Below are 27,072 nucleotides of genomic sequence, written 5' to 3'. Positions count from 1 at the left end.
GTGGCAGGTCACGGGCTGACCCCTAGCCCTCGAGGGCTGGACCCAGCGCTCTGGCAGGTTACTGCTCTGCAGGCTGACCGGCCCGCAGCCACTTCTGTGGGCTTTCACTTTAGCGATGAACTTGCTAACTTCCTCCGGCCTTAAAGGTGGCGCTCGGACCGTTTGCATCAGACCACTAGATCCTGTGCCACCATGTGCCAGGGGTGGGACCCGTAATATCCCACAGGGTCGTGTGACAGCAGAAAGGTGTGCAGCCACAGAGGGACCGCAGGCCCCGGCCACACCCACCTTTGCCGGGAGCCGTGCCTTCCCCGAGTGAGGGTGCCGTTTGTCACCAGACGGGACTAGGAGTCCGCCTCCCCTTGCCACCCACAAGCACAGCCGTCAGGGACGGGGTGTCTCTCTGTCCCCCTATCATAGCCTGCACTTGGGCGGGGTGGCCACCCGTGTCCTGGCCGTTAACCAATGCAACAGGACCTGAGAGCCACGGCCAGGTGTGGAAGCGGGGGCAGGCATCCTCCTTGGGGCGTGAACAGGTGCACCGCAAACCAGCTCCCAGGGCAATGCCCCGAGGCCCTGGAGGACTCGGGTCGCTTCTTCCCCAGCTTGCACTTTGGGACGGGCAGTGGCCAAGGTCGAAGCTGCACCCACCAACTAACTGCCCACCGGGAGAGCCGGTTAGCCTGCCCTTCACAGCTCCAAGGCTCCCCGGCAGCCGGCTGCCAGCACGACTCTACCGTCCTGATCCTGCGGCTGACTGTCAGGACTCTGCTAAACTAACGTTTGCTAAGAGGACCACAGGTGCCGGTGGTCAGCGGGTGCGACAACAGGCCAGGAGAGAAACTGAAATGGCGAAGTTTATTATTTGCAGGACCTGCGGGAAGTACACAGCAGGCCTCGAGGGGCCACATGGGGTGTCGAGGTAGAAGGCAGACAGAGATTGAACCCGGGGCACGTGACTTTATAATAGAGATGGTGGGCTGGGACCACACTGGTTAATTCAAAGCAGCAAAGAGGGGGTTAGGTAACCTCCACGGGGTCTCAGCCGAGGAGAGCGGAAGGCAGACAGGCAAGCAGGGGAGACGGCGGCCCGCAAGGACACGGGAGAAGCCACGACGGGCCCTCGCAGTCGCTTGTGGCTCCATGGCTGCAATCTAGGCAGGTGTCAGCGTCCTGTCCCTGCAGATCCCTTGGCCACACCAAGCGGGTGTGGAGCAGGGACACCTCGAAACAGTTTAGCCAGCTCTAAGACGCGAATTTCCTACCTGTCCACTGTGCTGCCCGAATCAGTGATCTCCAGTCTTGTCAAATCTGAGCCACTTTTTCTCTTGGAATGTCCTTTTCTTCCACTATTTTGTCTTTTAGGAACTCCTATTTGCTCTTATTTTCATCCAGATGTCTCACCCTTTCATGTACATTTCCCGCCTCTCTGTAGACTGAATCCTAAGAATCTGCTTGGCTCTACTTTCTGCTCGCCTTCTCGGCAGCCGAGTTAGCACCGGCTGGGTTCTTGGCTCATTATTTTGGTGTAGCTTCACGTTTCAGTGCCTGTATCTGTCAACTCTAGACACTCAGGGTGGTCCCTTTCGAAAGCCAGTGCTCGCTCTTTGTGCCTCGCTTTCATATGGTGTTTTCGTTTTTAATGGTTTGTGAAGACAGCTGTTTTTTCATATGAAATATAATTTGTCAAATTGGTTTCCATACAATAGAGCTCATGGAGTTTTGTAGGTTTCTATGACCCTTAAAATCCGGGACGTTCGTATTTAGTTCAAGTTGCCTGTTGCCTCTCACTGTGGGTTGGTTCCTTGTGTTCTGTAGTTTGGGATTATGAACTCATCTTGGGTTTGTATGTCAGAATCCTGGCAAACATAGGTTGAGGGCGCCTTCCTCCACAACATGTTTTGTTTGCTTCCATGATTTGTCTCAAAGGCCAGGACAAATTTTCTATATTAATGGTTCGGTTTTTGAACTGGGACAGGAATAGGGCAAATTGCAAATTCTGTCTCACGTGGGATGCTGGTCAGGGCAAATCCTCCCCCATTGGAGCCCACAGACATAAGGACAAGCTCCCTGTGCCAATGAGATTCTTCGCCAGTCCACCCCTTCCCTGTATGTCCAGGCTTCTGAAATTTCTGAATTTGTGAGTTACTTCATTACCAGCTCTCTGCCTCATGTGCCCGAGGCCTTGCTTGGCACCCTCCTTCAGTCTTCAACAACCCAGGCTTCTGGGTCAACCAAGTTAAACCCACGGTCGGCTCTCGACTTAATCTTTGGCCCTCAGCTCGGCGTCTCTCGCTGGCGCCTGGAAACTTCCCCGGTTGCCAGCTGAATTATGCATGTAAAAGCACGTCATCTATCATTGGTCATCATTTCTGGCCGTTCACAGTGGAAGGGCTTTCACCTTACACGGTCTGTCATGTTGCCAGAAAAGGGAGTCCTAACTTGACATATTTAACATGAAACCTACTTAGGAACTGGTTGAGAGCTAGGAGGAGAGGTCACAAAAGCGCCAGTTTCCGGATCTGAGGGTGGCGGGGGTCGGGGGCTCTATAACAGTTGCCAGCAAACAAAGGGACAAATGGTAAGTGGTACGGTGCACGGACTCCCGGTTTAATAATAAGTTCGTACTGTTCCGGGTAGAACATACCCTACAGCGACCAAAGGGTAGGATTTAGTGCGGGGGCTCCATAGAGGTCATTCTCTACAGTCTGGTGGCTGTGCCTCCAGGCTCACAATTCTGTGGGATTACCACTGCGGTTGACAAATAAATAAAATTCCTCCTACGCAGCATCGTTGGGAACATAACCCCTAAATGCCCCCGTCGCCGGGACTGCTCCCATGTTGCTCACAGCTGTTGTCTTAAATGATTACATTTATTTACAGACTCGAAAGCTCAACGACCAGAGTGAATTCACAGCGATCCCCTCTGCCATGAGGCAGCTCTTGTAAAAACAGGTGGCTCTAGAGTGTCCTCACCCTCCCCTCGCTACGGTCGCGCTCTCTCCCCGCGGGGGCACCGGATTTCCCGCTGAAGGGTGGTGCGCGCGGGGGACGCGCGGAGGTTTGTCCTTGCGTTCCCAGACGCGCGGGGACGCGGGAGGGAGGCCCACGGGGCCGTGCCCGTCAGCCGTGCAGTTTCTCCCGGGTGTGGATCCGGTGGTGGCGGATGAGGTTGGCCTTCTGGGAGAAGGTCTTGCCGCACTCGGAGCACTCGTACGGCTTCTTGCCCACGTGGGTCCTCCTGTGGATGATGAGGCAGGAGTTCTGCGAGAAGGCCTTGCCGCACTCGCCGCACTCGTAGGGCCTCTCGCCCGTGTGGGTCCGCCGGTGCAGGATGAGGTGCGACTTCTGGAAGAAGGCCTTGCCGCACTCGCCGCAGCCGAACGGCTTCTCGCCGGTGTGGATGCGGTGGTGGATGAGGAGGCACGACTTGCGGGAGAAGGCCTTGCCGCACTGGCCGCAGCCGTACGGCTTCTCGCCCGTGTGCGAGCGGTGGTGCTCGACGAGGCGGGACTTGTGCGAGAAGGTCTTGTCGCACTCGGAGCACTTGTAGGGCTTCCCCCCGGCCAGAAGGGCGGCGGGCAGCGATGGGCCGGACCCCGGGGGCGGCGCGGGGCCGCCGGGCGGCTCTTGGCAGCCCAGGCGGCTGGAGAGGCCGGCCGCGGGGCCCGCGTGCAGCCGCGGATCGGCGCGCACGGCGGCCTCGCAGGGGAAGGGCTCCCCGCGGCGGGCCCGGCCTCCCGGCCACCCGCACCGCTCACACTGGCGCGGCCGCGCGCCCGGAGCCGCGCCGTCGGGCCTGGAGTAGAGGAACACGTTCCCCTGCCCGTCGCACTCGAAGCGCCTCCGGGCCAGGTAGGCGGTGGGACTTCCGTCTCCGGTTCGCGGCAGACTCGCGCCACACGAGTCACAGGCGCATCCCTGCCGTTGTGAGGGATCAAGGTCTGCGTTCTGGCGGACGGAGGCCCGGGGCCCTCTCTCGGTCGGTTCCTGGCCGTCCAGGAAGGCGCCGCTCCGCAGAAGTGTGGCTCGGTGCTCCCGTGGTCTGCCTGCGTGACCGTCGACTTGCAAAATTGCTTCTAGGGGCAAAAAAAATACCATGACCTGAATGGGTTTGTGTTTCCAGAATCGTGCCACAGAATGAAGTGATACCAGGGAGCAGCTGGGTGGCCCAGTGGGTAAAGCATCTGGTTCTTGGTTTCCACTCAGGTTGTGATAACCGGGGTTGGTGGGTTCAAGCTCCGCAGCGGGCTCTGCACTTTTCTGCTTGGGATTCGCGTGTTCTCTCTCTCTCTCTGCCTACACCCCCCCCCCCCGCCAAATAAAATTTTAAAAATAATCTTATTAGTGTTTATTTTTGAGAGCCCGAGTACAAGCGGGCAGGGGTGGGGAGAGAGGAAGACATCGAATTTGAAGCAGGCTCCGGGCTCTGAGCAGCCGGCACAGAGACTGACGTGGGGCTTGAACCTGTGAACCGTGCGATCATGACCGGAGCCGAAGTCGGACACTTAACCGACTAAGCCACCCAGGTGTCCCTAATGTTATTTACTTTGAATTTTATTCTGAGAGAGAGAGAGAACTGTGGGAGAGGCAAAAAGAGAGGAAAACAGATCAAAACCAGGCTCGATGCTGACAGGAGAGAGCCTGCTGCGGGGCTTGAACCCACAAGCTGCAAGATCAGGACCTGAGCCGAAGTTGGATGCTTAACAGACGAAGCCACCCAGGCCCCCCCCCCAGCAAAAAAATAAAATTCTATCAGAGACAGGAGGAAGAATAAATTTCAGACCTAAGTGCCCAGATTCAATCACCACAGTTATAAATCTATAAACATACCCTCATCCATTGGCTTTTGAAAGGAAAAAATGAGACACTTCCCAGATGTCTGATGGACTTGGCCACAGACCAGCCTCCCCACGGCACCATTCCTCGGGCATGGTGGTATCCACATCACTGTGGCCCCTCCTCTGAGATTCTTTTTTTTTTTATTATTTTTTTTATTTTTTATTTTTAAATTTTTTTTTTCAACGTTTATTTTTATTTTTGGGACAGAGAGAGACAGAGCATGAACGGGGGAGGGGCAGAGAGAGAGGGAGACACAGAATCGGAAACAGGCTCCAGGCTCTGAGCCATCAGCCCAGAGCCTGACGCGGGGCTCGAACTCACGGACTGCGAGATCGTGACCTGGCTGAAGTTGGACGCTTAACCGACTGCGCCACCCAGGCGCCCCTCCTCTGAGATTCTTAAATGTTGGGTTCTGCAGCCTGTGCTTAGATCCTCATTCGGTTTTGTCTTCATTTAGGTTTTTTTCTTTTTTCTTTTTAAGTAGGCTTCACGCCCAGAGGGGAGCCCAACGTGGGGCTTGAACTCATGGCCCTGAGATTAAGACCTGAGCTAATATCAAGAGTTCCATTCTTTGAGCCACCCAGGTGCCCCTTCCCTACATTTTATTATTTTTTTTATGTTTATTTTTGAGAGAGAGATAGTGCAAGTGAGGGGAGGGGCAGAGAGAGAGGGAGACACAGAATCTGAAGCAGGTTCCAGGCTCCAACCTGTCAGTACAGAGTCCGATGCGGGGCTTAAACTCCTGAGCCATGAGATCATGACCTGAGTCAAAGTTGGACAGTTAACCCACTGAGCCACCCGGTGCCCCGGTTCCCTTACATTTTAAATCATCAACTATCCGTGGTTTCACCTCCATGAAACCCACACCCAGTGCAACCACAGAGCTTCTTGGTTTAGAAATGTGGAAATTCCTTGAGCCCCAGTGCTGAATTCCTAAGGGACAGAATCAATGCCTACTAATCTTCCCCATGAGGATTTTCTGGGCTGAGACCCAGGCAGGTGGTATTTCTAAAGCCCCCAGCTGACTTCTGGTGTGCCCTGCACAAAAGCTTGATAAAAGGCCCCTGTCCTGAAAGAAAGAGGGAGTCAGTATCCACCGTGGGATTATACTAGGATGCGTGTGGGGGGAGTGCCATTCATATCCCATTAAGCAAAATGGGGCCGTATTTCGTAGTTAGGAAAGAAGAGGAATCTAAAGTCATATAAAAGGGACCAAGAAAGTTTCTGAGGCATTTCACAGTAAAAGAAAAGACAAAAATGAGTGGCACAAAATAAGTTATTTTAAAATAGGGGGAGGGGCGCCTGGGCAGCTCAGTCAGTTAAGCATCCACCTTCAATTCAGGTCACGATCTCGCAGTTTGTGAGTTCAGGCCCCGCGTCGGGCTCTGTGTTGACAGCTCGGAGCCTGGAGGCTGCTTCGGATTCTATGAATCCCTCTCTCTGCCCCTCCCCCATTCGTGCTCTGTCTCTGTATCTCTCAAAAATAAAAAAAAATTTTTTTAATAGCGGGAATCTACAAATCCCTGAAAACATAAGAAAGCCTGTTTCATAACCATGGGGTAAGTGTTAAGACTGAAGATTCTAGAGAAAAACTGAGCAAGCAAGGTCTCAGATGGGGACGGCAGGGTGGAATGAAAGAATGAAAGCAGAATATGCCTCTCTCTAAAGGCCAGGGAAAGAGGAGGAATCCTGTCGGGCGGTGGGATGTGTGGAGGTAGCAGGAGTCATGTGGGCATCTCAAGGCCTTGGACCAAATATCCACAGCTACTTGCAAAGATCCAAGGCTTCTGAGAACAATTGCCTGAAACAAACACAGGAGATTTTGCTCTGCAGCCCAGTGTGTGTCCATTGCCCCCCTCTCACCTGGAAAGCTCCATCCGACGAGTTCTTCCTCCTCCATCCACGGTTCTTGGCCTCGCTCCAACCTGGAGATCACAGCCGGTTTGGTGACCTGACACCCTGTTTGTGAGAACAAGTCACAGGACTTATGCTGAGCCGCCTGGGCCATCCAAGGAAGCAGGGGGCACAACGCACTTTTACATGTCGGCCAGAGAATGGATTATTTCACACAGGAGGTAAATTCACGAATAACGCAAGTGGGATGACAGCAAGGCTTGTAGACAACGGACACCCAAGGCCAAACATTTCAGAGGTTTTACATAACTGAGAAGACACATTCATCGGGAAATGCAGGAAGCCTTCCTCACCTACTGAGACCAGGTGGCTGTAATTCTCGAGCATCACATCCCGGTACAGCGTCCTCTGAGCGGGGTCCAGATGCTGCCATTCCTTCCGGGTGAACCCCACAGCCACGTCTCGGAATGACAATGAGCCCTGGAATGACACGTGCCCAATGAACCTGAAATACCTGGCAGAGTTCTGCGGCCAAGGCTCAGAGGCGAGGGCTCTTAGCGCCTTCGGACTGCCCCCCAGTAAGTTATTTAGGGAGCTTGGCATGCCCCTAACTCTGTGCTACATTTCCAGGGACAGAAAAGAAAAGATCCTAAGAAAAGATCTCACTCCTGGATCTGCATTCATTCATTCATCCATTCACTCGGTGTGCAAGCATCTACAGACTATTTGGTATGTTGACGGTATTCCGCCTGGGGCTGCGGGGGGGGGGTGGGTGGGAGGGGCGGGAAGCAGAACACACTATTACTCCTGTTCTACAGGCACCTGGAGCCCTGGTGGCGCGAGATGGACAGAAGACTTCCGTGTGGTGCGATCACACCTCAGGCTGCAATGGAAGTATATTACAGAAGGAGCAGACACAAAGACAGCAGTCATGTTCAAGGTCCTGACGTCAAGTGAAGCCTCACTGGAGGCTGCCCTGGAGAATGATCTTGAAAGATAAACCGTGTGTCCAAGAGGCACGGCATTGGCGAGGGTAAGGAGTCCCAGAAAAATCTGGTAGACACTGCAAATACTTGGGAGCGACAATACAGAATCTACTGCATGGATGTGTGTGTGTGAGAGAGAGAGACAGCACATGTGCACAAATGCACAAATCACAGGGCAAAGGTTTTTTTTTTTTCCTATAGGCAATGGGGATGCCTATGATGGTATTTTAGGGAGGGGAGGGACAAAAGATGACCGATGTAGAAAAAGGTGGGAAATCACCAGGAGGGAATGAATAAATAAAATTAGGGCACAATTATAAGCAAAGACATGGTCAAAATTAAGGGAGCACCAAGAGGAAAGGACAGAAAGGATTCCACAAATACAGAACAGGGCTTGGCTCTCCTTCCCCTTCTCCTTCATCTTCTCTCTGGATGAACTAAGGACCAAAACAACAAATTAATTTACACTGAATACTGTAATACTGTGTAAATCATTTTTCACAGAAGTATGGAAGTTAAAAGGCAAAAGTACAACTATAATCACAGATTTATTAATGGAAAAGCAATATAAAAGGAAATAAAATCTGACAAATATCAAAGTATGAGTGTGTGAGAAGGTATAGAGTTTCCACATACGACTGAAGTTATCAGGTTAGGAGAGACTTCTAGAACTGTAAAAATATTCAATGTAAGCCTCATGGTAGTGACAAAAAAAATCTATAATGCACAAAAATAAAGAGGAAAGAATCAAAACCTATCACTATAAGAAATCCTCAAACCACAATAAAGACAAAAGAGTAAGAGAAAGGAACAAAGAAACTACCAAAGAGAAAACCATTAACCAAGTGGCAATATAAGTCTTTACCTAGCAATAATTAGATGTAAATGAACTCAACTTCCCTAACAAAAAGGGAACCAACCAACCAACTTCTGTCTACAAGACATTCACTTTAGATTTCAGGACATACAGTAGGTGAAAGCAACAAGGTAAAGATATCCCATGCCATACAACGGTAATCAGAAGAGAGCTGGTCTGGCAATACTTAAAATGGACAAAACAGCCTTTAAGTCACATACTGTCATGAGAGACAAAGTCCTTCTATAACTTCAGAATGGTCCCTTCAACAAGATATAACAGTTTTAAATACATATGCACCCAACATCAAAAGGACCTAAATATATAAAGCACACATTGACCAATCAGAAGGGAGAAACAGCAATGAAATAACAGTAAGAGACTTATATACCCAGTCTCAATAGTCATCCAGACAGAAAATCAGTAAAAACAAAAACTTCAGAAGTGAACAACACTACAGATCAAATAGGCCTTGAAGATATTTACAGAACATTCTACCCACTAGCAACAGAATACTCATTCTTGTCAAGAGCACACACAACGTTCTCTAGGGTGGATCATAGGCTAGCTAACAAAACAAGTCTTAACATTAAGAAGACTGAAATCATTCTAAGTATCTTTTCCAATCACAATGAAATGAAACTAGAAATCAACAGAAAGGGGGAAAATTTTTAAATATTGGAAATTAACACATTCTTAAACACTACTGGGTCACAGAAATCAAAAGGGAAACTATAAAATATCTTAAGACAGATGAAAACACAACAGATTGAAATTTACAGGATACCACAACAGCAGCACTAAGGAGGACGTTTATAGAAACGAACATCTACATTCAAAAAGGAAAGATCTCAAACAACCTAACTTTGTACCTCTAGAAAAAGAAAAGCTAAACCCCAAGTTGGCAGAGGGAAATAATAAAAATGAGAACAGAAATAAATGAAACAGAATAGAAAAACAATAGAAAAAATGAAACTAAGAGCTGTTTTTTTTTTTTTTAATTTTTTTTTTTCAACGTTTATTTATTTTTGGGACAGAGAGAGACAGAGCATGAATGGGGGAGGGGCAGAGAGAGAGGGAGACACAGAATCAGAAACAGGCTCCAGGCTCTGAGCCATCAGCCCAGAGCCTGACGCGGGGCTCGAACTCACGGACCCCGAGATCGTGACCTGGCTGAAGTCGGACGCTTAACCGACTGCGCCACCCAGGCGCCCCTAGAGCTGGTTTTTTGAAATAAAATTGAAAAACCTTTAGCTAGACTAAGAAAAAAAAAGACTAGAATAAAATCAGAAATGAAAGAGGAGACATTATAGCGGATGCCACAGAAATCAAAAGGATAATAGCTATTATAGACAGTTCAATGGCAACTCGTTGGACAACCTAGAAGAAAACACAATTCTAAAAAAAAACAAACAAACAAACAAAAAACCTGGGGCGCCTGGGTGGCTCAGTCGGTTGGGCATCCGACTTTGGCTCAGGTCATGATCTCACAGCTTGTGAGTTCAAGCCCTGTGTTGGGCCCTGTGCCGACAGCCCAGAGCCTGGAGCCTGCTTGGGATTGTGTCTGCCTCTCTCTCTCTCTCAAGAATAAATAAAACATTTTTAAAAAATTAAAAAATATGGGGCGCCTGGGTGGCTCAGGTGGTTAAGTGACCGACTTCAGCTCAGGTCATGATCTCGCAGTTTTTGAGTTTGAGCCCCGTGTGGAGCTCTGTGCTGACAGCTCAGAGCTTGGAGCCTACTTCAGATTCTGTGTCTCCCTCTCTCTCTACCCCGCCCCTGCCCATGCTCTGTGTCTGTCTCTCAATAACAAATAAATGTTAAGGAAAAAAAATTTTTTTGAATACAATAAAATATAAAAAAAACAACCTATCGATACTGAATTGATAGAAAGCCTGAGCACAGCACTAACAAAGAGAATGAAGAAGTTACCAAAAAGCTCCAAATAAAGAAAAGCCCAGGACCTTTATGGGCAAATTCTACCGAAAATTTAAAGATTACTACCAATCCTTCTTAAATACCCCCCCAAAAAAAACAGAAAAAGAGGGAATACTTCCAAATTCATTCTACAAGACCAGCATCACCATGATACCAAAACTAAAGACACCACACAGAAAGGAAACTACAGGCCAGGATCCCTGGTAAACGCAGGTGCAAAAATCCTCAAGGTAGTCTTAGCACATCAAACCCAACAGCACATGAGAAGCATCAGACACCACGACCAAGTAAGACTTATCCCTGGGATGCAAGGATGGTTCAACACATGATAATCCATACGAGACACCACGTTAACGGAATAAAGGATAAAAATGACATAATCCGCTCAACAGCCGCACACACACACAAAAAATTTGACAAACTTCAGTGCCCTTTAAAGATTAAAAGCTCACAACAAACCAAGAATGGAAGGAACTTACCTCAACACAATAAAGGCCATTTATGAAAAGCCCACAGCTAACATCATACTCAGTGGTGAAAGCTTTCCCTCTAAAGCTTTCCTTGATCTGGAACAAGGCAAGGAGGCCCATTCTTGCCTCTCCTATTCAACACAGTACTGGAAGTCCGGCCAGAGCAATCCGGCGAGAAAAAGAAATAAAACACATTGGAATCAGGAAGGAAGAAATAAACGTATCTCTGTTCGAAGACGACGTGATCTTACTGAATGCGGGTCTCAACGCGGTATGTGCATTCTCGTGCTCCTCGCAGCATTATCCACAGTAGCCAAGAGACGGAAACAACCGAAGTGTCCAGCCGTGGGCGAACAGATCGTGGGGTGGACACACACCACGGAATATCACTCAGCCAGGAGAGAGAAGGAAGTCCCTTCACTTGCGACAAGCAGGTGAACCTGACATATGCTGAGTGAAATATGCCAGACACGGGAGGACAAATACCGTGTGACCCCACTTTTATGAGGATTCTCAAGTGGTCAACTCCTAGAACCGGTGGTTACCAAGGACTGGGAGGGGCAGGGAAAGGGGGAGGCGCTAGTCAGAGGTTCAGTGTTCATTTCGCAAGCGGAGTAAGTTCTGAAGATGCACTGCACAGCAGTGTCACAATGAGCCACGTTGCGCTGCACCCTTAGAAATTTGCTAAGAGGGCATATCTTACGTTAAATGCTCCCACCACAAAAGAAAAAAAAATACAGATATTTAAAAAGGGGGCTGGAGGAAACTTTTGGAGGTGATGGATTAAGTCGGTGGTGGTGGTTTCACGGGTGTGCACTTATCTAAACTCCTCTCGAGTTGTGAGCACACAGTTTTGCAGGTCAATCACACCTCAATAAAGTGGCTTAGGTAAAATTTTCTAGTAGTCACATTTAAGTAAAAAAGGAGACAATTTAGATAAGATCTTTTAGCCAAATATATCTGGGGTATTATCATTTCAATATATAATTATTTTAAAATTGCTGACATACTTTTCATTCTTCTTTTTCATACCATATGTTCAAAACCTGGTGGGTATTTTCCACTTACAGTACATCTCAACTCAGACACTATGTTTTCAATTTCACTCTCATGAACTACAGTCCTGTAAAAACATAGTTGTGTTTCACATTTTGATATTTATTTTGAGGGGGGTGGAGGGGCAGAGAGAGAGGGAGACAGAGAATCCCAAGCAGGCTCCACACTGTCAGCAGAGAGCCAGATGCGGGGCTTAAACTCACAACTCGTGAGATCATGACCTGAGACGAAATCAAGAGTCCGATGCTTCACCGACTAAGCTACCCAGGTGCCCCCATAAAGTTGCGTTTAATGGGAAAGTATTTTCCTCTGATTCCCTTTTAAGATTTAAGTGTGAATGAGAAACTCAGTTCTCCAGCCACACTAGCCACCAGGGTTCAGTATCCACTCGTGGCTGGTGGCTACCATAGTGGACAGTGCAAGTCTGTACTGTAGAGGGTACAACTGAATTTCTCTGCCGGGGCTGTGTTTTGGCCAGAGAAAACTACAGTGTGGCTCCATCACTGAGGGCCCAGTTCTAGGTCTGTCTGCATTCACATCCCAACTCCATCACCTAATAGATGCAAGATCCCAGGCAGCTGCTTAATACCTCCAGCCTGTGTGTGTTCATCTGTAAAATGGGAGAGGGGTTAATAATACCCATCTCACAGGTATTCATGAAATGGCGACATGTTAAGTGCTCAACAGGTGGAGCTTAGACCTTTTGTTGTCACTATCTTTGTTGTGGATGACCCTAAGAAGTTCCCGGTGAAAACTGGTTTCCTACAAAAGAACAAATTTCCCTAGGAGGCACAGAGGAAACCCGGGCCCTGAATATGGGTCTCACAGCTTCGCGTCACGGCCCACGTCTCTCCTCTGAGGCCACGGAGCTGCCATCTTGTTTCGGACCTCTCATACTGGTCCTATTCCCAGATGTTTCTGGTACCAAACATCCAGCTTTTTAGGCACAGACACTCTCATCAAGACAGGTCCCCAAGCCAGAAACCAAGACCCTGTGAATATGTTTTTCTTCCTGGAGTGGACAGCTGTAATGTTTGTCCACGAGGCCCATCTTCCTCTGGGGCTAGCTCTCTCCCTCCGGCACCCCAAGCTCCTGGGAGCGCCCCACCACCGACACAGCCTCTCAGCCCTAACCGCGAACTAAGCTGGCCCAAATCTGCATCTCTCCCAAAGACTGTGCAAACTGGCTCCACGATACAGAACCTGGTCCCTTTCTACGGCAGACCTCGCAAGAGAGGTGTGGGCCATGCCTATCTCTGGCCACACGGATGCGGTCGGTATGAGAGAAGGAAGTCACAGACAAGGGGCAAGAGAGAGTCTGGGAGACGCCTGCATTCTTAGGTGTGACTGTCCCTGAGCACCAGGCCAGGTGTGGCCTAGATTTGGGGTTGGCCCTAAACTAGCTCTAGCTGGGTTTCTGGCTCTTGTCACTTGAAGGATTCTGGCCAGCACACTTCACGTTCATGCTCACGGTAGAGAGAGGGGCCGTTTAGGTCCAATTTGAGAATGCAGACAGGCCGGCAGCAAATGACGTCACTGACGTCCAAAGAGAACGATGGCCCAGGGCAAGGGCAGATGCGTGAGGTCCGAGTGGTGAAAAGACGCTCAGACTCCAGGACAAAAGGCCAAGAGCGCGCTGACCATCTTCCCTCCCCGCCCCCACCAAAGTCTGAAACGGGGCTGTTTGCTTTCCATCTGTGTCAAAAAACTTACAGAAGATAATTTGAAGAACATGCTACTCGTCTGTTCTGGACAATGCAGGGTTTCATCTGGGTCAGTGTGACAGAACAAGGCAGTTTACGCAGAACGGAGTATTTTGATCCCTGAAACAACCAGCATCACAGATTCTGCACGGCCGTAAGACCCACTGCTTACGCCCAACGGAGAGTCCAGACTCGCTGTTGTGTCCACTTCACTGTCATCACTAGACAGGACCCTGCCTGTGACACCTCACACCCCAAGGCCAACCCTGGAACCTTCTTAATACTGGAAACAGCTTTAGTTCTCCTAGGACGTGGACGTGCTTGTCCCAAGCAGACAACACAAATCCTATGTTGGATGGAACCTTTTTAAAGTGCCGGAAACGTCTGGGGCACCTGTGTGGCTCAGTCGGTTGTGTCCGACTCTTGATTTCGGCTCAGCTCATGATCTCATGGTTCGTAGGTTCGAGCCCCGTGGGGCTAAGTGCTGACAGTGCAGAGCCTGCTTGGCTTGTCTGTCTCTCCCTCTCTCTGCCCTCCCCGATGGCTTTCTCTCTCTCTTAAACAAATATTTAAAAAAGTTTTAATAAAAGAAATAAATAAAAGTGCCAGAGGGGCGCCTGGGTGTCTCAGTCAGTTAAGCGTCTGACTTCGGCTCAGGTCAGGATCTCACTGTTTGTGGGTTTGAGCCCCGCATCGGGCTCTGTGCTGACAGCCTGGAGCCTGCTTCGGATTCTGTGTCTCCCTCTCTCTCTGCCCCTTCCCCGCTCACACTCTGTTTCTCTCTCAAAAATAAACATTAAAAAACTATGTATTTTTTTTAAGTTTCAGAAATGGCAGACACCAGGCACCTCAGAACTGTGGCGGCCTCAGCAGCGCATCCGCCCCGCCCTCCCCGTGGCCTCCATTTTCCACTCGCCTTGCGTCCTCAGTGATCTTGGGTCCTGCTTGCAGTATTTTATTGGCTGCGTTCTTAGAAGCATCCCTAAGTCCCCGGGAAAGCACAGTGCGGTAGAAAGAAATGCCACACTCACCTGGGACATGGTCCTTCCCTGCTGGGCGGGGGAAAGCAGACACCTGTGTAAGCAGAGATGGGGAGGGGAGGGCAGGGGAGAGGACGTGAGAGGTCAAGCTTGCCCCGGGCCTCTGGATCAACTGCTGCCACCCCCCACCAGGCCTGGGGGGAGGACAGGCTCCCCTCCCCCTCCCCCCACCGAGGACATCACATAATGCCCACGCCTTGCAGAGTGATGGGGACCCAACCTGGCGAGGGTTCAACCTGGATTCTCCTTGTCTACTTCATGCACTCATGTCTGTCTCCATAGTCAATGTGCAATTTACTAACCCCTCCCCTCGTTACTCAGAAATTGAATAGAAATTTATTCTGAAGAAACAATCATGAGTTCAGGCGAAGAGTTAGTCGCCAAGGTGTTTATTATAGTTCGTTAAAACTCTGAAAAAAAAAAAAACCCAGAAAATAACGAAATATCCATCTACACAGGACCTGTTAAATAAAACACTACTCCAAAGGGAAATAAACGTTATGTAGCTAATGAAAACAAAATCATGGAAAAAACGGTTTTATTGGATAGATACGGATAATTAAAAAAGGTGGCCGAAGACTATTTGATCCCATGCACACGGACACACACACACACACACACACTCACATAGATCTCTGAGATGATGCAAGGCAAAAAGGTAGCAGCAGTTAGCCCTAGGTAGGTAATGACCACTGAACATATTTTTTTTTTTTTTGTACTTAGATGAATTTCCTAATCTCTTCTAGGACAAACTGGTACTTTGTATACCAAAGTTATTTTTTAAATATCTGTAGCCTATGAAGCTTCGAACCCGAACCTCTGTCACCTCTCCTGCCCCTGGTAGATGCCGGGGTCAACTCAGGAAAATCTAACAATGGGATCTGGAAGGGCAGAGTCCAATGAATGGAGTTCAGCTGACACAAGCTGAGGGCTACTTGGCGGGGCCCTCAATCCCATCCCGGACCAGCTGGGTCCCCTGTGCTTCTGTTCCACCTGCAGCCTGTCCACGTTCACTGTCAGGAAGAACCGCCCTGGCTCGGCTGTGCTGGCCTCTGCCCGGGAAGCAGTCTCGGTCTGGCTCTGCCACTTACCAAACATGGGACAAGATCTGATGGCTTCTCCTGAGCCCTCCTCCTCCTTTCCTCATTTGGCCAGGGGACAGGAACACGAAGGTTCAGGAGCAAGTTTACTGTGGCTGGAATCATCAACGGGACCCCACACCTATCTCTCTCCTGAACAGACACGAGGTTGGTCTTAGGAATGTTCCTACTCAGGACAGACACACACTGGAGTTGGGTCCAAGAAGTCTGCAGAGACGCTCAAACTCTAGAATTACAGAAACTCCATAAAGAATTCCGAGGGAGTTTTGGTTTTGGTTTTTAAATTGGAGACTACCTAAGTGCTTAAAAATAACAGATTGGTTAATCAATTATGACACAATCAAAGCATGCCATGCTATGAATCAACTTAAACTGTTACAGAATATCTGATAAGAACTAGCTTCTGGCAACACCAGTAAGTGGGGAAAAAATTAATAAATAAAAAGGAAGCTATGAAATTCACAAACACATGACTCACAGATGGGTAACAGGCAGAGATGGGTGGTATTTTCCCCGGGTACCTGAAGTTTTAGCTCAATTCCCAGACACCCCAAATTCTCTGGAGGAGCTGGCAGACCCAACCTAAGGAAGAGCGAAGGAGCAGGGAGGGGCACTACTGAAGAGGTAGATACATGGTGTTTTATCCCCCTCCCAAGACAAGAGGGACGGTTGAGCCGGCAAAAGTGGGGGAGTAACCTGGCTCCCCAGGCCGGACGCGTGCCCAGCTACACAAACACCTGGGCACGTGGTGGTTCAACAAGGGGGGGCGCAAGCGTTCTGGGGGAAGCTTTGCAGATGCGGGAGCCCAACAGCAGGAGGGAGCTCTTGGAAGTGAGAAGCCGGCAGAGGCCACCGTGGTGGCCAGGTGGGGGGGTGGGGGTGGGGGCAGGGATGGGAGACACCTGCACGGCCTGCCTGTGTTAGAACAAGGATGCAGCGTTCCCCGGGGCCACGTGGGGGGCAGGAAGCTAGGGGAGCCTGAACAACGTGGGGAGATAGCAGGCTGCCTGCGGGACACAGAGAGCCAGCCCTGGGAAGCAAGAGCACTGAGCCAGGAGCGGGCACAGAGGTCTGCCAAGAGAGCCCCTGCTCGTGTCACAGGCTCTGCACCCCTACAAAGCCATCACGCGGCCTCCCGCGTGATAAAGGACAGACGGCTGGGCAGGGGGAGAGCTACCGGAAGCAACAAGCACGGAAATGTTTGTGTCACTTCTCTTCCATTTCCCCTTCTCCACCCCTGCCCCTGGTGGAGAAAGAAGTGGTCCGATGAGGAGAAGGAAGGGTTAAGGAGGAGCAGAGACAGAAGAGATCACAGGCCCTCCATGGGGGGTGGGGGGAAGTGGAGAGCTGCAGATCCACAGGGAGAGAGAGAACCCGGATGTGGCAGTGAGATGTTCACTAGCCCGCCAGCAAGCCAGGAGAGACTGTTCCTTATTACAGCCTCAAGTAACAGGACCCCTCTGGGTTACCAGAGATGTCATCCTGGCAGCGGAGTGTTCTGGGCTGAACTCTGTGCCCCAGAAAGATCTGCTGGGGATCCTAGCCGTCAATAGCTCAGAATGTGACCTTCTTTAGAAACAGAGCCTTTGTCAATGATCAGGTGACGGCGTGGTCATGAGGACGGGCCCCAGTCCAGGAGGAAGGACTAGCGTCCTTACAAAAGGGGGAAACTGGGGCCAGGGACTCACACAGGGAGAACGTCAGGGAGGATGATGGCAGAGTTCGGAGTGATGCAGCAGAAACCAAGAAAGGGCACAGATTGCCGGCAAAGCCCCAGAAGGCGGGGAAGAGGCCGGGAACGGGCCCCCCAATCAGGGCCTCAGAAGGAACGGGCCACACCCGCGCCTTCACTTCTAATGTCAAGAGAGTCAAGAGAGATCACGTGTCTGTTTAGGCAGCTCAGTTTGTGGTACCTTGTAGGAACCCCAGGCAACAAGTGCAGGAAGGCAGACCCAATAGAGTGGGTCCAAAACAGTGGTCAAAGGGGACACTGGGACACTTTGCTCTGTTGCCTGTTTGTCTACATCAATTTCAGCACGTGGAATGGGTTTTTGTAAAAAAAAAAAAAAAAAAAAAAAAAGAAAAAATTCTGGACAAAACACACAAAATGTTAACAATGGTGACCTTTGCATGGTAGGATGTGTTAGGATGTGTTTGTTTGTTTTTACAATAGTGGCATTTTCTAATTTATTTTAGACAATAAACATATGCTCACTGTTTAAGTATCTCATAAAAATATACATATATCATCTTACTGGGTTTTCTCTCCATGACCTCCTACCAGAGTCCTTCCCCTGGAGGAGAGGAGATCCGTGAGAGGGTCTGAAGGGGTGGAAGGTGGGAAGGGGCGGGTTTTAGCGATGAACTGAGGCGCCCAGGAGGAAGCCCCCGCCTGGCGGGCCCTGGCGGACGGGAGCCCTGGGCGCTAGTGCTGGCTCGGCCTCTAGTAAGCTGGGTGGCTCTGAACACCTCTCTCACGCCCATTTTCTTTCGTCTTTAACATGAGAAGGAAAAATGAAATACTCTTAGGTTAAGAAAGCAACTTTTGTGCCTCGACTACATGAGGACGGTCTGCATCTCACAAGCAGTGGAGTGAGGGGCAGTGGGGGGCCGGGGGGCAGTAGAGAAGGACAGTGAAGGCACCGAGTGTAGAGAAATCCGCACGGGGGTCGCCTGAGTGTTGCGGGGATGCCTTCCCTCGTTTGTGCTGCCCTAACCTTAAAGCAGGGGACCCCCTCTCCTCCTAGCAAACCTTCCCCTCGACCAAATCCTAGACAGATCCCCTAATGTGATGGCATCACCCAAATTCACGGTCAGCAAGCTCGTCCTCAGCTGTTTTAGGGACACTTTCTGGAAGCCACCCCGTTCTGTGACCTCCAACTTTATCCCTAAGCTACGAGAGGGAGCTCAGAGAGGGAGCCCCGCTTCCAAAGTAGATTGCTGCTGTCGGGTAACCTTCTTTACAAGAATTATTCTATCGGTGGGGTGCCTGGGGCTTGAGGACTGGGGTCAACTCCAACTGGCAAAGCTCTGCTCTCCTGCTGAGAACTTACCGTGGCCAGAGGCTCAGCTCCCGCCTGGAGGCCGTCTGGGGGTTAGAAGGAGCTGGAATCCACAGCAGGACTGAGCTGCCTGGTCACGGCCTGTCTCTAAGCCTTTGCAATAGACACTAAGAACACCTGTAAACAACAGACGGCACGGTGAGACTCATGTGAAAACATTAGCAGCACATTTGCCTCTGATGGGGGCACCGGGGAAGCCAGAGAGAGCGAAACACAAGAAGGATCCTTCGCCATCCCGTGCGAAAGCTGAGCAAAACCTCTGCTGGCAGCAAGCGAGGAATCGGGGGCCTCGGGCCTAACACCACCAGATACTGACTTCCGCCAATGAGCCCAGAACAGACTCTACCTCCAGCCGCTCGGGGAAGAGGCCCACCATCCACCACATTGACTCTGGCCTTGGGAGGCCCTGGACTGTGGCCTGCAGAGCTGTGAGGTGACAGCGGGTGTTACTTTATTTTAAAGTTTTATTTAAGTGATCTCTACACCCAACGTGGGGCTCGAACTCACGACCCCAAGATCAAGAGTTGTGCGCTCTTCCGACTGAGCCAGCCCAGCTTTCAATCACTGAATTTGTGGTAATCTGGTCCGTGGCTCTCCACTGGGCGCTCAGGAGAAAGAAGACGGCTGGGAGACCACAGAGAGACCCCCTGGGTGGCGAGGTCTGGAGGAGGGCAGTGGCTGCCATGCAGGGAAACCCGGGGAAACTCCTAGAAATTCCCCTGTGGAGGAACAAAGCCTTGTGCAGCTGAGGGAAGGGCAGCACAACCCACTGCTCCCAGAGCACAGCTAAGACCCATGGCACCTGGCAGGGAGAAGGAGAAGAACACCCTGTCCCAGGGGAAGGGGACAGGCATATGTCCTCGACTCAGACTCAGAGCCTCCTACCACAGCGGGAGGGGCAGACTCGGGGACCAGGGCCCTCCACCACCAGGCTGGGCAGCACCGAGGAGCCAGCGGGGGCATGAGCACGAGGAGAAGGTCGAAGGAGGTAGGCGGGTCCCAGAGCGGGGGACAGGAACCGGCCCACCCTAAGCACAGAGCAGAGACACTCGAAGCCAGCGGGGGCCTGACCGTAACCACAGCAACAGCAAATGCCAGCGCCGGCAATGCCCGACCAGGCTCACTGCACCGACGTCCTGCCTCCCAGCCTCGCGCGCAGCAAGAGGGTCTCTACTCCCACACACACGGCCCGGTGTTCATTTAAACAATCAAACTTCGAGACGTACAAAAAGCCAGGAACAACAACCCACTGCAGAGACAAAGCAAGGAGCTGAGGCCCACTCGATCTTAGGTCTGTGCGTACCAACACACGAGCGTGATGAGTGTGCAGCTCAAACACATGGAACACACACGCCATGAGGGGAAACAGACAACTCCACATCGCCATGAACAGATCCTAGAGGATTCGGGATACAAAAAATAAATAGTAAGAGTATACAACATTTAAAAAAAAAAAACCTATTTATTTATTTTGAGAGAGAAATAGAGTGAGCAGGGGAGGGGCAGAGAGAGGAGACAGAATCCTGTCAGCACAGAGCCCAATGAGGGATTCGAACCCACAAACTATGAGATCATGACCTGAGCCAAACTATGAGCTCGTGACCTGAGGCGAAATCAAGTCAGACCCTTAACCTACTGAGCCACCCAGGCGCCCCAAGAGTGTGCAACATCTGAATAACAATTGAAAAGCCTGACCTATTGGGGCGCCTGGGTGGCTCAGTTGGTTAAGCGTCCGACTTCAGCTCAGGTCATGATCTCGCGGTCCGTGGGTTGGAGCCCCGCGTCGGGCTCTGTGCTGACAGCTCGGAGCCTGGAGCCTGCTTGGGATTCTGTGTCTCCTTCTCTCTTTGCCCCTCTCCCATTTGCACATGTGCTCTCTTTCTCTCTCTCTCTCTCAAAAATAAACATTTGGGGCTCCTGGGTGGCTCAGTCGGTAAAGCATCCGACTTCGGCTCAGGTCATGATCTCACGCTCCGTGAGTTAGAGCCCCACGTCGGGCTCTGTGCTGACAGCTCAGAGCCTGGAGCCTGCTTGGGATTCTGTGTCTCCCTCTCTCTCTGCCCCTCCCCCACTCATCTTTTTTTCTCTTTCTCTCAAAATCAAACATTAAGAAAAAATTTAAAAGCCTGACCTACTGGATCAGACACAAGAAAGTACTTGATTAGAGAACATACATTCTTCTTTTAAGCACACCTGGGAGCTAAAAATTGACCCGAAAAAGCTAAAAATAAACTTCAACAAGTTACTTAAATCAGTACTGCATAGATGCTGCTCTCTCAACACAAAAGCAACACAACTAGAAAATAAGAAGAATGCAAAATTATTTAGAACAATGGCTGCAAAAAATGTTACATATCAAACCTGGTGCACAGTTACAAACACAGACTTAAATCACAGCCCTAAGATACAGATTAGACAAAATCTGAAAATTAACAACATTCATCGCAGGAGGCTAACACAGCAAAGAGTAAACCCAAGCAACACAAAAGTAGCAAGTAGCAGCAGAGATTTTAAAAAGGAAAAACCAAAGAAATAATAGATCGGGTGAAAAAAAGAAAAAGCCTGCCACAAATGTATTACCTGAATCTAATCATGGTGAAACATTAGTCAGACCTACATTGATAAACGTTCCACAAAATAACCGGCCTGTACTCCTCAAAAATGTCAATGCTAGGGGCACCTGGGTGGCGCAGTCGGTTAAGCGTCCGACTTCAGCTCAGGTCACGATCTCGCGGTCCGTGAGTTCGAGCCCCGCATCGGGCTCTGGGCTGATGGCTCAGAACCTGGAGCCTGTTTCCGATTCTGTGTCTCTCTCTCTCTCTGCCCCTCCCCCGTTCGTGCTCTGTCTCTCTCTGTCTCAAAAATAAATAAACGTTAAAAAAAAAAAAATGTCAATGCTAGCAAAGACAACGAATGATTGGGGTACTGTTCCAGAGAAAAGACGACAAAGGAAAATGGGAGAACAGATGCATGATCCGAGATCTCCTTTAGCTAGAAAGGGTCTTACGGAGACAACAGGTGATAGCTGAGTACGAGACGTGGGTTAGACAACAGTATTGTCTCAGCGCTAATTTCCTGGTTTTGATCATAATCCTGCAGCTGTGTGACAGAGTAGCCTTGTCTTTGGGAAATGCACACCAAGTATTTGCACACACACACATATGTGTCAAGGGGAGAGGAAGAGAGAGAGGAGAGAGGAGAGAGAGGAGAGAGAAGAGAGGAGAGAGGAGAGAGAGCAAGTTGTGTATAAATGACCCAGCGATGGCCTCTGCAGAGTGGCCCCTGGCAGGCTGAGACTATTGGCTCAAAAGACCAGCAGCACCAAACTCAGATGTTAACACGTGCATTCATTTTAAAGATAGCCCAATACGAACAGATTTTTAGTCGTCTGGAACCTGCCTGCTTTCCCTGCCCCATGAAACTATACGCTAGCATCAGGTAGCCATAGATAAAATACACCATGTGGCTGGCTACCAAGACCCCAAGTGCCTCTGACCCAGAGACACCCAGGGGTATCCTTTCCACCTCCCTCCTGGGAAGTGGGCCCTGGGCCCCAAATTCTGGATGGTCTCATGCTGCGAGGGACCTCTCCCTAACGCGCATGCTTCAGTAAAGCTTGCGTGTACTTCTGGTCATACGGTGACATCTTTTTCTTTAATCGGCTCACAAATCCCTCGACCTCCCTCCATACAAATGTGGCAAAATGTTCATACTTGAGAAATTTAGATGAAAGGTGTTCTGGAATTCTCTGTACTATTCTACCCTTGTGAGTTTTCTCTGAAGTCTGAAGTTGTACCCAAATAAAAAATTACAAAGAAAAAACTAAAATCAGCTCTTGGAAAAGATTTATTAAAACTAATAGCATAATTGGTTGGTATTTAAAGCTAATAAAACACACTAAGTTCAGGTATGGCTGATGGAGAAAATAAGAGAAGGCAAAAAAATGCAATGTTTAAACAGGGAAAAAAGAAACCATTTCAGATGTAGTAGAGATGTTTTTAAATTATGAGATCACTATAGACAATTTCATGCCATAAATCTGAAATTAAACTGGACAATTTCCTAGAAAAATACAAAGTACTAAAATTGACAAAGCAACAGAAAGCAGAAAAAGAACCCCACTAAACATTAAATAAAATGGATCGGTACTCAGAATTATACCCATCAAGAAAACACCAGGCCCAATCAAACTACTTAAGATTTTCACGATGTGCATAAGCTATAAATGGTTTTGTATCTAGAATAGATGAAAACAATTACTAAAAATAAATAAGAAAAAGGCAAAGCAGAAGAAATACAGGCAAAGGTAACGAACGAAAAAATAATATATTGTTTATGACCACATTCCTATCTAGGAAGTAAAGAACATGTAAGAATAAAGTAATCTCGGGAGTTGTCACCCTGAGAGGAAGGGAAACGGAATGAAGGGGGATATTAAAAGGGATCCAGTGGTACGTATAAGGTTTTTGTTCTTTAGAAGATCTGAAGCAAATAAACTTTTAACATTTGCTCAATCTAAATGATAACTACGAAAGTTTCCTTTTGTTACTTTGCTATATACATTTGAGATCTTTTCTAATGTTACTAATTGAACACAGTAAGAAACAGTTATGGGTTGTAATAGAAAAAAAATCTCCTTCAAGAAGACCCAAATTCAAGTTATAACGGAAAAAAACATTAAGACTTACAATTACAGGACCAGGTTTTGTTTCCCCCCTCCCTGCCCCAGCTTGTCTGTCCTACCTTGACCAAAAAAGCCTCAAAGACAGACAAATTCTCCCTCATCTCTGCATCACTGTGGTACCCTCACTGTGGCTCTCCCTCCTAATCTAGTGCGGGGGAAGAAGAGTCTACACTGAACTGTAGACGCCCTGCTTGATCAGCATTCAGACAGAGGCACTCACACAGCCCCACCTTCACCCACCCCTGCCCGTGCTGGCGGCTTCACAAACCTGAGATACATTCCCCTACTTACTTTTCTCACTACCTTAGCTCGGTCTCCATCGACTCCACTCACTGCCGGTATAGTAACACCAAAGACCAATGTAACCACACTTACTGCCTTGCCCAAAACACTTCAGGCACTAACAGGACCCAGTCCCTACCCCCTAACCCAGCCGCTGGGTTGATATGCTCCTGGAACCACCTCCAGTCTCACCACACACACCCCTTCCAGGCTCTTCCATGGTGCCAAATCCAGCAGTACCCACGGGTTTCATGCTTTTGCACAGGCTGTTCCCTAACCCCAACCCTTTTGCCCCTTTTCACCTATGGAGACCTTATTTCAAATCTGATCTTCGGTTGTGCCTCCCCCAGCAGGAACTGACCTCCCTCCTTGGTGTCTATTCATCCATAGATAGGAGTCATTATCAGAGCACCCACACCTTGGTGGCCCTTATCTGTTCAGGGAACCGACACCGCCCTAGGTCTCTAGCCAAGAATGGAACCCGGTGCTACACCAGTTGCCTGACCCAGACACTCAATAAACATTGGTCACAGGAACACCGACACCATAAATCCCTGAAATACCAATCATTTCACTTCCCTCCTTCCTTGCCCTCATAGCTCAGAGCCTACCGTTGGCTGTGATGTGGGGTCCGAAGGAGTGACAGAGGGTCGGACAGAAAGGGGGGGGGGCCTTCCTCAGCAGTCCCTCCTCACCCACGGGAGGCCCGGCCACCCAGGCGGAGTTCAGGGACCTGGACGGGCAGAAAAGCTCCGGGTCAAGGGACAGAAACAAATCCAGTATCGGGAAAGAAGGGTGACCATTCGGGAAAGAGCTGGCCCCCAGCTCACCGGGGCCAAGGCTGTCACGGGTCCACCGCGCTAAGCCCTCTGTGGACGGACGGTGGGCTCCGACGAGGCTGGGCTGTAAAGCAAAGCAATGAGACCAGCCTGCCCACAGCTCCCGCCCCAAACCAGACAGGAACCCTGACCCTCCCCAGTAGACGTCAGACAGAGCCGCCCACCGGACCCCCCTAGCAGAGCACCCCTCCCAGGGCCCGCCAGCTCTGCAGCCGTGGCTCTGCCACACGTGCCCTCTCTACCGCGGGGGCAGAGGGAACCGTCAGTCCCAGATGCAGCGGGAGCCTCAGGACTGGCTAAGTCCCAGGTGCCGGCCACGCGAACCCCGCCAAGGGTCCGGAAGTGCGCAGATTGCTGTGGGACACCTCCGGACACAGCCGAGACGCCCCTGGACTGGGCGGAACTACAACTCCCGGGAGACTCCGCGGTGAGGTACTTCCGGCCGGCGGCCCAGCCGTTTCCGGCCACGGGGCGGCAGGTGTGGGCCAGCAGGCGCCGCGCCGCAGGCGCCGTGTGGACCGGTGGGTTGTGGGCAAATGCACCTTCTCCCGCGTTGTTGCCAGCCAGCGGTCGCCCCGGGGGCTTTCCACCGGATCGGACCGGGTCGCCGCCAGCCCTGCGCCGTGTTGAGGGACCGGGACCGGTCATGGCCCCCGTCCCCCCCCCCCCCCATTTGGGCGCCCAGCCTGGGTCTGTCTGTATGTCTCTACCCAGAAGTCCGTTACCTGAGGGGCTCCATGTCGGGCACCTGGTTTTGTAAAACAAACAAACAAACTCAAATCCTTTAGTCCTCATGACAGTCCCCAGCGTAGGTATCATTATCCCCATTTCACAGAATCAGAGGCAGTCTTTCTCAGTATTTTTACTCTGGAAGAGCCCTTGAAATAGTCTCAGGTCTCAGCAAACCCTTGCCCAAATATTGTTGCAGCTCATGGTAGAATAAGACAATCATCAAGTTACACTCACGAGATAATCAGTATACAAATGGACAACGGCCAGACCATGTACCGAGATAGGACTCTGACCTATCACCACTGCCACCTACGCAGAAACCAACTCCCCTGTCTACAATAAACAGTGCAGAAAGCCAGATTGCTATCTTTAGTAACAATCCAGGCAGCTGAACAATAACTTCTGTCACAGTCCCAAATGGCCAGGACTTCGTCAATGACTGGCAGCTTTCTTAATGTTTGTCCTCACTTCTAACTCAGGAGTAACCAGAGAAAACATTGAATATACACCCGCTAACCCATCACATGGGATGCCCCACTCCCAAGCTAGCCTGCTTCCGGCTTCGTCCTGCCATCAGCCGCCAATGAGGGCATTTGGAAACCTTCCCTTTTCTCCCCATAGTAAAACTTTCCCGTTACCCTGCCTGCCTTTGAGTCTCTGCCAAAACTCAAGTTAACAGCGACTGACTGCTTTTTTTTTTTTAATTTGTTTTTTTTTTTTTTTTTTAATTTTTTTTTTTCAACGTTTATTTATTTTTGGGACAGAGAGAGACAGAGCATGAACGGGGGAGGGGCAGAGAGAGAGGGAGACAAAGCATCGGAAACCAGGCTCCAGGCTCTGAGCCATCAGCCCAGAGCCCGACGCGGGGCTCGAACTCACGGACCGCGAGATCGTGACCTGGCTGAAGTCGGACGCCCAACCGACTGCGCCACCCAGGCGCCCCTAATTTGTTTTTTTAACATTTATTTATTTTTGAGACAGAGAGAGACAGAGCATGAACAGGGGAGGGGCAGAGAGAGAGGGAGACACAGAATCTGAAACAGGCTCCAGGCTCTGAGCGGTCAGCACAGAGCCCGATGTCGGGCTCAAACTCACGACCGTGAGATCATGACCTGAGCCGAAGTCGGACGCTTAACCGACCGAGCCACCCAGGCGCCCCACGACTGAGTGCTTTGAGACAGCAAGCTCTGAAAAAATAACCTTGGCCTGTTTGTCGGTGTTTATTTTCAGAGATATAATTGTCAATATTTTTCTGTAGGTTCTGTTCATTCTTTTTTATTTTTTTAATTTTTTTCAACGTTTATTTATTTTTGGGACAGAGAGAGACAGAGCATGAATGGGGAAGGGGCAGAGAGAGAGGCAGACACAGAATCGGAAACAGGCTCCAGGCTCCGAGCCATCAGCCCAGAGCCTGACGCGGGGCTCGAACTCACGTACCATGAGATCGTGACCTGGCTGAAGTCGGACGCTTAACCGACTGCGCCACCCAGGCGCCCCTGTTCATTCTTTTTTAATGTTTATTTTGGAGAGAGACAGAATGTGAGCGGGCAAGGGGCAGAAAAGAGGGAGACACAGAATCTGAAGCAGGCTCCAGGCTCAGCCATCAGCACAGAGCCCCGAAGCAGGGC

The 27,072-nt window shown here is 50.1% G+C and overlaps 1 protein-coding gene across 1 annotated transcript; it reads right to left on the bottom strand.

The window, feature by feature from the left end:
- Positions 1–831: 831 nt before the first annotated feature.
- LOC124519348 (zinc finger protein 568-like) lies at positions 832–24,885 on the bottom strand. Its single transcript, XM_047089532.1, has 9 exons — positions 24,704–24,885; positions 24,485–24,606; positions 20,211–20,303; positions 18,899–19,024; positions 15,837–16,071; positions 14,737–14,779; positions 7,050–7,176; positions 6,706–6,801; positions 832–4,079 (listed from the first exon to the last, which is right to left on the bottom strand). The coding sequence occupies exons 5-9, from the start codon at positions 15,890–15,892 to the stop codon at positions 3,124–3,126; spliced, it is 1,278 nt and encodes a 425-aa protein (XP_046945488.1). The 5' UTR covers positions 15,893–16,071; positions 18,899–19,024; positions 20,211–20,303; positions 24,485–24,606; positions 24,704–24,885; the 3' UTR covers positions 832–3,123.
- Between the last annotated feature and the right edge of the window lie 2,187 nt (positions 24,886–27,072).

The sequence above is a fragment of the Lynx rufus genome, unplaced genomic scaffold (assembly GCF_022079265.1).
Source record: "Lynx rufus isolate CCGP_SWC_20201006 ecotype Redwood Valley unplaced genomic scaffold, mLynRuf1.p SCAF_27, whole genome shotgun sequence".
Lineage (NCBI taxonomy): Eukaryota > Metazoa > Chordata > Mammalia > Carnivora > Felidae > Lynx > Lynx rufus.
This window is presented reverse-complemented; position numbering and strand designations above follow the sequence as displayed.

Coding starts and splice junctions, on each gene's coding strand:
- LOC124519348 (XM_047089532.1), bottom strand. CDS start 15,892: ATGAGGAAAGGAGGAGGAGGGCTCAGGAGAAGCCATCAGATCTTGTCC. Junction 14,780..15,836: donor CAGATCTTGTCCCATGTTTG/GTAAGTGGCAGA, acceptor CTGCTTACACAG/GTGTCTGCTTTCCCCCGCCC. Junction 4,080..6,705: donor CGTCGGATGGAGCTTTCCAG/GTGAGAGGGGGG, acceptor TTTTGCCCCTAG/AAGCAATTTTGCAAGTCGAC.